We start from the raw sequence: 15,783 nt of genomic DNA on the forward strand, positions 1-15,783 counted from the left end.
AATTGTAAACCCTAAACCTTAATCTAAAACCCCACGAGTTGAAACCCTTGATTTGAGTTGAATAGCAATTTTTTTATTTCCAATACATAGCTTTCCACGGCAATCTCAACTTCGGCATCCATACAGTAGGTGGAATTGAAACTCACAGCAGCGGTATAATCAGTGCGAGAACCAAAGTCTGTCTGCGGTAGGTTGTGACCTCCATCCCAGCGGTGTTCTGCTTGAACCTCTGCTAGCCAAGCAGTACACTGCTAGCTTGTGTGAAAGGACAACTGGATTTGGCATGCACATCAGAGCGTGATACCCAAACATTTTGGTCCTGTCACATGACACACACACACGCAGGCACATTCTTGGATGCGTAAAATGGATTGTTACACTAGCTGCTGTAATAAAATGTTGCCAGAAACCCCCAGTGAAACTCAGTATTTTTCTTTATATTTGTAGTTTGACATGCAAATTGGAGAGTTGCAGTAGCATTGTACCTTCCTCTTTGACATTTTTAGAAAAAGATCCCCAATGTATATTTTTAATGGTCTAAAGCCCCCATGGTCATTTCAGGCCTGTTGGAAAGCTTGACAACACAATTTTGTGCTTTAAACATACTCTTAATGCAATAGAGATTTATTACTTGCACATTGATGACATCTAGGCAATGGATGTCTTTTGATAAGGCAGACTGGTTGATAGTAATTATCGATTCATTTGAGTTCATCATAGGTCATCTTTGTTGATTGCAATTGTCATTGTGGCTAATTTAGCCATTTTTTTTTTTACCCCTCTCATGACTATTTAAAAAAAAAAAGCAACTTGTGAGTTTGATTCATGCTAGTAAACAGACAACATAAACAGTATCTTTCCACATTGTTTTCCATTTAACAAGGAGCTCGACAGGAGTCAATCTTTGAGTCAATCACTGTGAACGTTGACAAAAATATGGTGCCCAAGTTATTTTTTTTAGGTCGATTTCTTTCAACATATTACGTTCATTCAATTACGGGACCATGGGAACTAGTGTACGTCCTCAAACCCGCCACTGGAAACCGCCCTTTGGACGTAGTTAGTCACACATTTTACTATGCTCCAAGTCATAACCAAATCAAAAGCTTCTTTACAAATCTCGTACAATATGTACTTTCGTCGGCATCTATTAGTGGCATGTCACATTTCGCTCGCACTGTTTTCATTGAAATTTAATAGAATATGCTAATTGTGAAACTGGAAAACCAAACCATTTATGAAGATCAAAAGTGGCAAATTGTGTTAAGCATGAACTGCCATGACACGTTTATTGAAAGTTGATGATGTTTACTAAGTACTTAACTCAGTTATCAATCACAGTGAAGGGTGTCTAAAAAGTGTGTAGACCTCAAAGTTAGCAATTCTTGTCATATTGTCATTGTTTCAGCATAACATTCTGTCTAGAAATGTTTAAACGCAGTCCTGATTGGGTTTGACCGATCTGAACCGTGTCTTGTTCCTATTACCATTTCAATTGTAAACATAAAGGTGACCATTCTCGGTACACTGAAATGAGTCTAGAAATGAATAGAAATTGCTTTATTTGTTCCAGATTGTTTTATTTGTTCCAGATGTGAGTGACTTGGTCACCAAGGGTGCAGTATAGTATAATATAGACACGCAGATACAAACAAAGAAGAATTTCACAACTCATGGCCAAGTCACACATGTTCAATAACTTTTTAACTACAAATAGGATTCAAAAAGTACTGTGAGAGATTTACATAATTTTGTCTACAACATATTATTTTCCCAAGTTAACATACATTTACTATAATTCACACAAAAATGACAATTTTCTGTAATGACGATTTGCAAAGATGACATAGGCCTATTTAGATTTGTTTACATTAACAATTATTATTTATTCATTTATTCATTTATTTATTTATTTTACAACACCATTTTTCTTCTAACTCATTACTGCAAAACTGAATATCATCTGAAAATAAAGTGTGGAATTTTTTAAATCAACGCAGATCGTTACGCGAAAGTAAAAACAACAAGGGGCCTAAGAGTGACCCCAGTGACCCCTACAGGTCATTGTTTGGAGCTGTGAGTCAGTACTATTGACATGTACACACATAGTGAGTATTCTTCTCCAAACAAACTCACTACTGATCCAAGAAAAGGCTAATTCCATATCAACACACTTGTTAGTGTGTCTTGTCACAAGTAATCGCAGTTCTCCGCAGTACTATTAAGAGTGACTGAATGAGAATGAGACAAGAGCATGGCACCCAGAGTGGGATTTTCCCAGTGGAAAATATTTCCCTGCACTTCTCCCATCAATATAACCCTTTGCAGTTAAAAAAAGATAACATTTTAAACTATTTATATCCAAATTTCATTTACACCATTGTAAGAGATCTACACGGGGTTAACTGCCACACCCAATTGTTTGCTTGCCTCGACTCCTCAGGTCCATTTGAGTTCACTGAAGATGCAGCTATCTGATCTTTGGGGTCAGTTTAGACGACCATGACTCATATTTGATCATTTGGTCATTTGTGAGGCGAATCATCAAAGACACAAGATCAGACAGACTATGAATCAAACTCAACTCTCATGACTATTTGAATAAAAATGTCAACACAGATAAACGAGTTTTATAACATTGTTTTAGCGAGGCATCAATAAGCATTGTTGCTCTTTTGGAGTGAGAGCAGCCCATCGTCATCAGTACATTGTCATGTGCCTCGTATTTTCCACTTGTTAGCTCTTAGTTCCTTCGGGCTTCCACATAAGACAAATGTTCACATTGGCAAACTCTGATTGGATGCTCCGAGCATGGTTTTTTCAGTGGATTTTGGGTTCCAGCTGCCACGAGGTGCAGATTAGCCTTCATTTCCCCCCCCCCATTATCCTCCATTTGACGTCACCGAGTGATGCTCATGGCCTGCTCGGTAGGACATGGACACACGTAATGAACAGCGGCAGGATGTGTCACACGTTCTGCCCGACCCACCTGCACCCAACCAGCTGATGTCGCCTGCACTAACTGTATCGACAAAAATACTCATTAGGGTTTATCACAATATTCAATTCATTAAAGTAAGAATTCTGTCGTTTTGGACCGGATGTATGCATGATTTGAATGCAACCACCGGAGGCGCTGTTGAGTCGGTTCAAACTCCCAAAGCTGAATTCTTGGAGAAAAAGATCCGAGCCGTTTGATGTTTTGTACGTAACATATTAAAAAACTGTTTTGTTGTATTTTTCCGTCGCTCATAAGTGGTCGCTCTGCAAAACAAACCACTCGTTTTAATCTCCTTGGGGATCTGCAGGCAGTTGCCCACCCTTAAGTGGCTTTTGACTGTGTTTGATCACCACTTTGAGTTATGGACATCCCTACTTTGCACTCATAAGTCAAATGGCAGACTCACACGTCAACTTGGCACATGTTGTTTTTCCTCACACCTCTTTTTGTCGTTCCTTCTCTTTGGCCACACAGTGTTGCAAACAGTTTGAGAGGAAGAGCGTTAAACTTATTGTTTGCATATTTTTCCTATTCATGCATGTTTTTCCTCCTATATCATTAATACCTGCATGGATAATTGTTTTTTTCGTGTCTTTCTATTTTTGTGATCCCACAACAGGATATTGGAAAAGAGTAATAGTGTATAATGATGAACATAACACAGGAAATGGAACATAGTATTCCAACATTTTTCCATGTTGGGGGTGTTTGATTTAAGACTGTCTGGACAAACGGAATTTTAGGTCTTAAAAGGTGTGCAATAAAATTGTTTACACAGCAGTGTGAGAATACTTGGTCATGAGGCACAGTCAGTTACTGCTGTAAAGCGGAATCTCGATCATATTACATATTACCAAGTTGTATTGTCACAGATTTACAGTAAAATGAACACATGGTAAAAGATGTAGGTCGACCAACGTGGCGGCCATGTTGGCAGGGGCAATTTTCCCACACAAGGCAAGGCGTCGGCCATGTTGGTTGCAGGCACGACTCAAGGATTTTTGTTCTCTCCTGGTGCTTGACCAAATAAAATTCAACTTTAAAACTTTTTTTATATTTATTTAATATATTGAAAGACCAATCGGCCTCCCGTTTTTACTTTGTTAAATTGATGTTCCACTGTGCTTTCTGCTAAACCTCTTGCGTTTGTCATTTTATGATGCAGGTGGTAGCAATATGGTGGTTAGCCAGTATGTAAAGAGTGAATGAACCTTGCTTTGACCCCGACTGACCTCAAGTGATACAGGCTAACGTGTTCCAAATGAGGAATGTCCGTGTCATCGCTTCCCTCATTAGGCTCCCTCGTCACACCTGCGCAACTCCCATCATGTCCCGTTCATTCAATTACAACCCGAAGTGACATTTCTCCTTGGTACGCCTCTTCTCTCTTCTGTCGTGATAAAATATTTCCAACAAGGAAGTGATGGATAATTTCAAGCAGATGTGAAGTTGTCTCAACAAGTTAACAAGGATGTAGAGGAAGTGGTGGTTAAAAACACAACACGTGCATACAAGTCTGACCGTTATCTATCGCACGGTTGTTAGCGCTCGTGTTTGCGGAAGAGCGCTAAAAACCTGGGCCACAGTCTCCTTTTTTAAGAGCGCCAATTTCTCACAGTTTGCTCTCTTAGTAGAGGAATGTTACAAAGTGATATTTTAAGCACATCTCCATCTCTTCTTGTCAATGTGGAGCACTAATTATGTCCTTCATAAGAATAGAATTAGGCCTTGAGGATAACTATTGATTGAAATAAAGAGAAAACTCAAACTTGTTTTTTTTTTTTTTTTTGCTGGCGGACGCGGGTTTCTTCCAATGCTACACTAATACCATAGAATTGGACATTAAGCAAATTATTGCAACATTTAGTGTTTATGACCTTGCGACGGCACACTGCATTAGTGGTTAGCATGTCTGCCTCATAGTTGATAATTTTGGATCTATTTGCAATATTCCCCCCCCCCCTCAATATTACGATTGTGATTCAATGTGCAATTATTTATTTTAAAGGTCCTCCTCCCATGTATTCTTTAACAAACACAAGCAATAAATTATGACACAAAAGAAAGACTATTTTTTTTCCTCGTGTGGCATGAACAAATCAGAAAGTCATAAATGAAATTATAACAATATTGCAAAATTGAAAACAAATCTGTGGCTTTATCACTACAACTTGAAGCAACTAAACATTAAAAGCCCCCCAAACAACTAAATATACCGGGATGTCAATTTGGAATTTCATTAATTGTTCAGCTCTTGTCTAAACTAAATCATGCAGTCCACAATTGTTTTTTTTCTTCCAAATTACATATTGTGACATAGATATCTAAAATTTACACCTCAAAGTGAGCCATGTCTATGTGAAAACACTCGCCTCAGAAGCACACCGAGTAATCATCCCGCTGATTTTTTTTTTTTACATTTTTATATCAACCGCCCTTGCCTTTAATTGAACGACAATCTCTCCACCCTTTTTTTATCTGCCCACAAAGGAGACAAAGCCAAGCGATGTCTTTTCATAGTGTCTTTCTTCATCTTTGCTTTGTACTGAACATTATGAAGATAAAACATGACACCTACAAGCATAAAAAGAAACTTTGCTAATTTGCTGTGACGCAAATAAGAAGACGGAAACGTTTGAAGATGAAGATAAGATTGTAAAGTGTTTGTATGCTCACATGAGGAAGATGAAAAAAAAAAATTCAGTCGCTCACTAGTGGACACAATGACACTACAAGGAACTCCAAAGCTCAAGAATGCTTGAAGAATTGATGAACTTGAAAGGGACATTGGTAGCAAACTGTGAAATGCACAATAAGGACGCCTTCCCCCTTGTCATTATATGCAATAATTTTTGGGGGTTATTATTATTATTTGAACAACACCCTGCAAATTTCTTGACTACTGCAAATCAAGAGTTGGAACAAAAACACTCAAAATTTTCACTTTACACATTTAATTATATAAATCAGTTCTTTGGGGGCCAGGGAAAAATAATGACATATATAAAAAATATACATGTTCTTAAATTACCTCGATCATGGTGAGTACACCATTTATTGTCGTTTTTATATTTGATTACAAACAGCAGTTAGCTTCTTTTTACACTTTTACAACAGGTGACAAGTGTTTCACAATTGTTGCAAATACTAATTAGTAGGATACTGGACATTAAAAAGAAAAGTAGGCAATACTGTAAATATGTTTTTTACAACATTAACTGTTGATTCCTTGTAAAACCAACATTAACTTGCCATGACTGTTGTATGGTTGTCACATGATTGATGCTTGGCTAAGCCCCCCTCCCTTCTCTCTTCGGGCAACATAGTTCGGAGGGTCAAGACGGGGCTCCTACATCCTCCCCACCTCGGTTCACGCTGCATCTGCATATGTGAAATCGCCATTTCACCCCCAGCACACTCCCCTAATTGTTGCTGCTTAAAAATGTTTTTGTGGAAATTTGCCCTCCATCAGGAGTAACTGTGCACGGCAATTGGCTGACACAACACGGCGTCTCTAAATAGTGGTGCACACACACACAAAGTGTAATTATACATGTATATATTCAACTATGAAGCAATTACTCTCCGGGGAAAAGTCAAGCTAGGATTTGTCAATGTAGCAATTAGCCATTTCCTTATTCAATAAAAACTACATTTTGAAATTGTACTCAATAATTGACGGGTCAAAAAAAAACAACATCACAAATTTTACATTGCCCTAGAATGCGGACTTAATTTAATGCGCCAATATAATGTGGACGTTTTATTTATTTATTTATTTATTTATTTATTTATTTATTTTTACAAAAATGTAATTTAAAATGTTCAATCTTCACAATGCAGGTTAGGACAATTAATAATAAATACATTTTTAATTCTTGATATTTGGCATTCAGTATTTTTCTTTCGATTATATGAAATGTTTTTATAAATAAGTGTCATGTTATTTTTAATTTTATTTATTTTTTAAGGTACACGTTTTAAGGTACACTTGGATTCATATTAATTTCTCAATTTCCATTGAACAGTTGTGTGCAGGCTCTTGTGATGGAGGATGAGGAGGCTGCTGGGGATAATGATGAAGAGGATGATGAGGATGTTGGCGGTGGCAGCAGTGCATTAAAAAGTCCAACGCGGCCCTGTGATTGGTCGCCAGGGCTGCAGGCTGAGCCCACTGGCTTTGAGTGCGAAAAGGAAAAGGCCACGGCAGCCTATGGGAGCGCGCGCTTGTCTCCTCCCACGATGTGTGCACCAAAGTTGCCCACTTCAACTACTTCCACGCAGCCAGCACACATTACACTCACGCCAAATGCACCAAAGGGACAAGAGGGCCTGCTTTTGCCAAACTCCCAATTGCCTTCTTGACTCATTATCAATATTTTCTAAATATACCATTGCTGTTCTACTTTTAATTCCTGCCCCCCTCCCTTCACTTATGTGAACCTTGTCCAGTCAGTCCACCTGGAATTGGAATTTCACAGCATATTTTTCATTTCAGTCTTTTTTTTTTCTTTTCTTTTTTCCCCATTTTTTAAACCCTCCACCAACACATTCCTTGCATTTTGGACTTTGTGTGAGCAGCTTCGAGTCCTCGCGTTTTTTGTTTTTGTTTGTTTTTTATTTTGTCTGGCGCTACTGCTGAGCGAGTAGCTGTGGGATGGCTACTTTACCCGGAACAGTGCCTCGAATGGTGCGCCCCACACCGGGTCAGAACTACCCGCGGACTGGCTTCCCCCTGGAAGGTGAGCGGACACGGAGACTTTTTGGGTCTGGTTGGAGACGCTCGCATTAAGGTTACAAGTGTGTAGTAAATCAAAAAAATTAAATTAAAAAAGAAGAAATAAGAAAATCGAATACTTATTTTTTGTTTCTTTAGGTTTACATTTTTTTGCACGCGGGCCTACATGAAGGTCACGTATCTAATTAAAGAAACAAAATCCAAGTTTTTTTTAAAACGTTTCAAAATCATGTCTATTATATAGACTACTGTTACTGATATCGTTAAAAAAATCACGTTTTGATTTATCATATAGGCATTTTCTGTACCCAAAGTTATATATATATATTCAAAAACATTTTTAAAACATTATTTGTAGGAAAAATAACAGTAGCGGTCTATTAGAACACAAATCGGTTTAAAATAATATTTCCTATGTTCAGATCAACTTCGTGTGAAGGATCACAAATGTACATTTTTCTTACACATCGAAGTTGTCACGTGTTTTTACTATTCCTATTAGTTATATCACGTAGACGACATGCTGCAAATGTTCTTTTTAATGTTATTTTTAAAACAACGCCGTGCGTATTTTTCTGTAATGCTCTTTATTGAGCATTTTGGAACGACCACAAATGGGCTTTTTTTTTTTTTTTTTTGATCGTACGCCTCAAAAGCAACAATAACAACCAATAACACAAGTGTCTATTTTAATAGCATTAAAATAGACGCATTACTGCTCGGCGCCGCCAAAAGAGGCAATCTAATTGTTAATTTGGCGACAACTCCCCACGCACACTCAAGCTGTCTGCAGCATACGGCAGTGGGACGTTGAGGAGGATACGTCTGACGACCACTTTTTGTATTTGCATGCATTTATGGCAACCATTTTCCCATTAGGCCCGCGTTCGTGCTCAAGTGGCGAAGGAAAACGCGCGCGCGCACATACACACAGACACATGCGCGTGTCGCGTTTGCAAGTTGGCCGTGGATTTGCTCGAGAGGGCCGCCGCAGCAAATGGCAAATAAGCCACGGGAGAAACGTTGGAGGATCACATCAATATTTGGACAGCATGACTAGGAATAATCAAGGTGGCAAAGTGTCAGACTCTTCACTGACTCTTGAGACGTGGAATTGGAGCGCGTGGAGTGGGCTCGGGTGCATGCACGTTGAATGACACACTGAATCTGTGCATCACATATTTTAAAAAAAGAAATTATACACGCGTGGGGTTTTGTTTTGTTCTGTTTTTTTGCTGTACATGTTCTGACACTAATGTCGCCCACGCAGTGTCCACCCCACTGGGCCAGGGCCGGGTCAACCAGTTGGGCGGCGTGTTCATCAACGGGAGGCCCCTGCCAAACCACATCCGGCACAAAATCGTGGAGATGGCCCACCACGGCATACGGCCGTGCGTCATCTCGCGACAACTGCGCGTCTCGCACGGCTGCGTGTCCAAGATCCTGTGCCGCTACCAGGAGACCGGCTCCATCCGCCCGGGGGCTATCGGAGGCAGCAAGCCCAGGGTAAGTGGGGTTGAGGTATTGGGGGCGGGGGGCTTCCGTGCAGAAAAGCGTGCACTTTGCGGACCCAGCATTATAGGGACACCTGCGCGCTTCAATGGCATTCATTGCAATTAGTTGTGTCAACGTCATGGCCATAATTACCTCTCATAATTGATCCATCTATGCAACTGGTGCCATATAAACAGGTAAATAATGCGGAAAAAAAATTAAACATTCTCTCCTCGTTTTACAATATTTTTTTTACAGATTTGTCTGTTCTTTTGCTTTTGTAATTCATTTGTTGAGCTTGAGAACGGCCATATCATTAGGTACACGAGCACAGTAAGCTATATCAGCAATCACAACAATCAATAAAATTGAACGTGTAAGTGTGTGTGGGTGTGCGTGCGTGTGTCACTACACTTGAATCACTAACTTTACGACTATTATTGCATCCTTTGTCAACTCTTCACTACGTCAAAAATAATAATAATGATTTCTATAGTTACTTGATATAGCATTGGGTACATTTGCACAATGTGATGAGATCCAATAGTGCTATACTGCATAATTGTTTTAATTTGTGATACTATCTATTCATTTATAGTCATATACAAACTGGCTATAGCATTTACTGTAAATGAACCTTCACAATCAAACACTACACTGAGACTAAAAAAAATGTGCAATTAAAATGTTTTATTCAATAAGTTAGATGACCATCTTTTATTACGTTATGTATCCCTCATTTTATTTTTTGTATTTTAAAAACAATCTTAACAAAAGCCACAATTGACATTATAACATACAGCATCCAGTCATACAATTAGGAACACCAGCCAATTTTAATAATAGCATCAGCCCATAAAAGTGTTTTTAATATGCATGTGTGTATATTTTCTTGTATTGTCATTCTGTACAATTCTTCATCTGCATGAGGAAAAGTGAGCAATATGTTATGTTACGGTGATAAATATTATAGTGATACACTCAAGAGTGATGATTCAAAATTTCAAGTTATCAAAATTCAATCAAATTTGAAGGTGAAGAATTCAATAAAATTAAGTTTGATAAAATGACAAGTGCCTTTCTCTCATTTTCAATAAACAAATAGTAGTTTACAGAACTAATTGCCCCTTCTATTATCTCATAACTTACAAAAACAACTCAGCAAATTGTTTTGAAGCAAAAACTTGCTTTGTTGTCTAAATAACTTTGTCATAAATGTCAATATTTTCAAGTTATTCCAAGGTAAATTCCTTTTTTAGTTCCCCAAGAGTTTTTTTTTTTTTTCATCTGTGTATGACTGCGTGTCCCACCATGAAATGGCACCAATTAAATTGCCCCCCCCCCCTGTCAACTTGCAGCAGGTGGCCACTCCCGACGTGGAGAAGAGGATCGAGGAGTACAAGCGAGAGAACCCGGGCATGTTCAGCTGGGAGATCCGGGATAAGCTGCTGAAGGACGGGGTGTGCGACAGAAGCACAGTTCCTTCAGGTGAGGCTTCATCTGGTAAGCTGCAATTCTTCTTTTAATAACCTTATCATAGGAGCCTACAAGTGCAGAATCGCTTGTCGTCTAACTGCTTGATTTTTTTTTTTTTTTTTTTAAAGAGGAAAAAATATGCCTGCAAAATATGCTTGACATTTGTGCAGTGTCCTTCAAATAAGATGATTTGGTTGTGTTGTGGGTTTGAAGGGCTAATCACCCATTTACCTTCTTGTCATTAGTGAGCTCCATCAGCCGCGTTTTGAGGGCCCGATTTGGCAAAAAAGATGACGAGGATGACTGTGATAAGAAGGATGAAGACGGAGAAAAGAAAACAAAGCATAGCATCGATGGCATCCTCGGTGATAAATGTAAGTTAGCAACCTTATGGGCCCTTAATGGCTTCTCTATATATCTACCACTTGCATGTCTTGTCAGCCTCCTCCCGGCTCGTATGGGAAGATTTGCCCAAATTTGTCCAAATGTACTTTCCTCCGAGGCGTCCTCGTGGGACTTGATTCCTTTGCTCATTCAATCCATTATTTATGAGAGTCTTGGCACGAAGGTATTTAGCGGCAGGAAATTAATTTGTGTTGGCCAATTGCGCCTCATTCGTTCACACGTTCAGCCATTCATTCGCGGTGTGCTGCTTTGACCCTCCCCATCCCCCCAACCCGTAAAAAAAAGCCCCCCTTAAACGGCTGCTGACCCACAGTCATATTTTCACCACTTGTTACTTTTAAGTTGAAATCAATGAGGTTAGTTGCTTCCATAAATGCTTCCATTTTGGATAGCTATGGATTTTTCCATTATATTAGCAGAAAGATGTATGTACTTTCTAGCCATGTGTAGGGAAATCATTGTAATATTTGAAAGGTGTGGAGAAAAGTCCTGTTGACAATACATAGTTTAAGAATTCTACTCCTTAATTTTTAAAGTAATTGTGATCATTTTGTACATAAATCGGAATTTAATAAATATTTAGCAGTAAATTATATGTATACTGAATGTATAATGATTTGGAGTAAATAATATATTTTTAAAAAATTGGAGTAAACAATATATTTAAAAACGTAGCATTTCTTATATGTATTACTGTAAATACTGTAATGCTAAATATACATAATATAATGGACTTACTGGGGATCCTATTTTATGTGCATCGTGAGAAGCGGTTGATGGATGGATAAATGGATGGATGAATATATTTGAATTTTCAATCACTTTAGACTGATTTTTTTGGTCACCCTCGGATAATTACACGAACGCCCAACATTGTGAAAATTATCCTGAATGACCGCGTGTCTTATCACTTGTGCGTAATTACGCACACCTCCCAAATTTGGAGCTGGAACATCGGGATTAAATTAAATGTGTACAGGCCTATAGTATAGCATATAAAAAATGCCAATCATTAATTGAAAGTAGTGGTGATTATGAAAAAATGAATATTTCGTTTTGATAGTTTATAAATAACTAACGATAAATAAAAATGTTAAAAACCTTCTATACAATTTTAAAACCTTTGCTATGCAGTGCAATAATTTACGATCATCCCTAATGTTTTGTGTATACAATGATTTCGAGTTCGGATTTCTCGGTCACTCGCGTGTAATTGCGTAAACGCGCACCTAGATACCACGCGGGATTTGGATTTCACCCTATAATAATAATAATAATAATAATAATAATAATAATAATAATAATAATAATAATAATAATAATAATAATACTAATAATAATAATAATAATACATAGCTACAACTCCCCTATTCATCTTGAAGACGAACCTCAACAAACCTTCCTTCCATTGATACTTTTTTTTCTTGCACCGAGCCACAAAAGCAAAATCCTGGAAAGCAGAGCAGCGAGAAGCGCCGCACTGGCACGTCCATTCTCCCTCAAACAAACGCCAGGAAACTTTGGACAAAAGGGCAAGGGGGACCCATAAAAAGGAAATGAATTATTCAGCACGCCCCGCTGCTAGATAGTTTTGTAATTTCATATAATGGCCCGATGGAGTGGAATCAGTTGATAGCGTGAAAACGCTCTCTCTATTTGTCTTCTCTTTTTTCCTCCCCTGCACCCTTTGCCACGCTTCAAGAAAAAATCCTCCAAGTGTCCACATGCACGCTTGACCACGTGTACTCCCTTAAAACCAACTCATAAATCCCCTTGCTGTTTGTGGCGGTTTTGCCTGTGTTTTTACATCAGGGAGAGAATTAGGTGGCTATAAAAAACAGGCAAGACTAGATGGCTTTTAATAATAATAATAATGTTAATACTTATTAGCGGGAAGCAGCGGAGACGAGGCTCGCCTGAATAGGTGACTACGTGTTCACACCGGGTGTAATAGCTGGCAGGCACGCTCACAAATGTATTTATCCCCAATCAGCCGCTCACTCTGGCGGCGCGCGGCGCGGCGCGGCGCGGCGCGGCCCCCCTTATATGAGCAGAGAGGGGCTTTCAAGCAGATTAAACGCAGCCTTTTATTTCTTTTCACTTTCATCTCAGAGCCGAGCTCACATCGTGGCTCGCCCTGGGCGCAAACATTCATGAGGGGTTCTCTTTTATTTTCAATCCACTCGCTCGTTCTTGCGCTCACTCTTTTTTTGCGTCTCCAGATTTAAGTCCCTCTTATTTATTTATCGAGTTGTTTATTGTGCGTGTTTTGGAGGTTACATCACGGATTTATCCCAGCTTTAATCGAGAGTTCATTAAAATGGCTGATCAAACTACAGTCGCGTCTTTTTCCGTTAATGGCAGATTAGAGGATGCTGTTCAAAATGTGGTTTCGGGGCCATTTGCACGCCACCAAATTATTATTTGGTTTCTAATTGGCGCTATGTTCTTGCTAATCATAATTCAAATAATAGGAATATCCAGGAAACAAAAAATGCAGGAAAAAAAATAATATCCAATTTTACAACAGAAAACAATAGACTTGTTTAACTCTGTAAAAAACGATTCAATGTTATATTTTCTTTAAAATAAAGTACTCAAAAATGTGCAATATTCTAGTCCTGTTTGTAGCACGACAGTATATTTATAACAAAAGTTGAAAAGAAATGCAGACTTTAACTCTGAAATATTATACTGTTTATAATTATGTTTTAATAAAACTAACATTAAGATTATTATGATTATTATTAGTAGTAGTAGTAGTAGTAATAGTAATATTATTATTTTCATTCTATTTTTCTTCATACATATATGTAATTGATTGAAATATAACAATGAAATCCGTATCTCGTAATTTCCAGTTACTTTGCCATGAACATCACCCAAATATGCGTGTATTGGTGCTGTAGTAGTAATTTCAATTTCTATAACAAAAAGATGACTTCTTTGTTGTTCCTTTTTTTTCACATTGGTAACGAAAATGTGCGCTCGTGAAAAAAAATTCGATACTAAAATATAAATACAATCAGAATTAAACCCCAATTGAAATACATATGAAAAATGTGACATATTTGTGCACTGTGCCCCTTTTTCTTTTTTTTTTTTTTTTTTGCATGATGCACATCTGCCACACATGCAAGTGACGCACGTTGCGACAGGCGATGGACACTCGAGCAAATCGCGGGATTAGCAGGTCCTCAGTCTAATTAAACAGATGCCAGGTGGGATTATTCCCCAGTTTGAAGGAGGGGAAGTGACAGAGAGGTGCGAGGGGTAGGGTGGGGAGCACGCGAGCATGTCTGAAATTTCATTTGGGATGGCGGCACAAACAAAGTATTATTCCATTGCAGGTCGTCCTTTTACGCTGCAAAGCGTGCACGATCTCCCCTTTTATAAATGTATACATTGGCAATATTTCGTTTCTAAACCTCACTGAATGAATGAGGGTGATGTTTGGGGGGGGCATGCAGAGGTTTTGGTGTGTGTGGAAGGGGGGGGGGGATACTGGAGCGCACTTCAAACAAATCCATCTGGAACAGTGTGTGAGAGAGATTCAGTGAAAGTATGGGCGAGTTATTTAGCTATTAATAACGTTTTCTTTCCTCGGGCGCGGAGGAAGGAGAGAGAGAGGGAGAAGAGAAGGAGCGAGCGAGCACAACTCCATCCGTACGAGCTATTTGGCTTGGCTAGGAACTGAGAGGGGAGAGCACCCAAATGGTGGGCAGAGATAACATACCCATCATAGCGCAGACCCCGCGCTGCGCTTCACTGCATTAAACTCGGATTAACCTCCCATGGCCCCGCACACACTCGAGACACTTCGCAAAGGAATTTACATTGCACCATGCGGCTACACCACACAACGAATAATAATAATAATAATAATAATAATAATAATAATAATAATAATAATAATAATAATAATAATAATGATAATAATAATAATAATAATAATAATAATAATCGCTATAAGGGTTTGCAGTCCTCTCCACAAAATGATTTAATACGATGATGAACAATGCTTTTATTCAGTACAATTTAGCGACATGAAATTAAATTTCGTGTGGGCTGCATGTTTATTTACATGCAACAACCAAGCCTTACAAAATTAATTAAAGTAAAGAAACAACAAATCTTTAGCAACGTCAAACAGATTTATACCTGGCGTGCATCTTCCTTCCACATAGGACTTCGATACGATTCTCGATACATAGGATGGGAAACGATTCAAGGATGCACCGATTTCAAAATGGAACAATTTGATTCGGTTTAGTTGCATCCCTTATAGGGGCATGTGGAGTAGTCAACCCAGAGGTTGGGTGTTCCATTGTGACCAAGTGTCCTTGAGCAAGACAGGTGGAAAAGCGACAACCCATTTACCCTGACCATACCACTGTATGATCCTTAAATCAAATAAAACCTTTGAGATTACAAAAAGTCCGCAAATACTCCTACTTCATATTAATAATTGATATTTGTTGGGTCATTGCGTAATGACAGTTATTTACTAAAACATTGTTTTGGGAAAAAAAAAAGTATCAGCACGTTAGGTCCAATAATGCACAAAAATGAAAGCAAGACTGGTGCGACTGGGGTGGGGGTACGGGCCAACCAAACCCGGAGTGACATTTCAGTGTCAGCGGCTTAAGTGTCGACAGAAATATAGATC

At 38.6% G+C, this 15,783-nt stretch overlaps 1 protein-coding gene across 2 annotated transcripts in view; it reads left to right on the forward strand.

The window, feature by feature from the left end:
* Nucleotides 1–7,283: 7,283 nt before the first annotated feature.
* pax7a (paired box 7a) overlaps nt 7,284–15,783 on the forward strand; it is a 43,762-nt gene continuing 35,262 nt past the window's right edge. The window contains exons 1-4 of one of the 2 annotated variants that reach the window (XM_049733988.1): nt 7,284–7,743; nt 9,010–9,245; nt 10,592–10,736; nt 10,955–11,083. In XM_049733988.1, coding sequence (XP_049589945.1) covers nt 7,659–7,743; nt 9,010–9,245; nt 10,592–10,736; nt 10,955–11,083 — 595 coding nt within the window. In that variant the 5' untranslated portion in view covers nt 7,284–7,658. The remainder of the gene's footprint in view (nt 7,744–9,009; nt 9,246–10,591; nt 10,737–10,954; nt 11,084–15,783) is intronic. The other variant, XM_049733989.1, reaches the window with a different exon arrangement.

Source organism: Syngnathus scovelli, chromosome 11 (assembly GCF_024217435.2).
Source record: "Syngnathus scovelli strain Florida chromosome 11, RoL_Ssco_1.2, whole genome shotgun sequence".
Classification (NCBI taxonomy): Eukaryota; Metazoa; Chordata; class Actinopteri; order Syngnathiformes; family Syngnathidae; genus Syngnathus; species Syngnathus scovelli.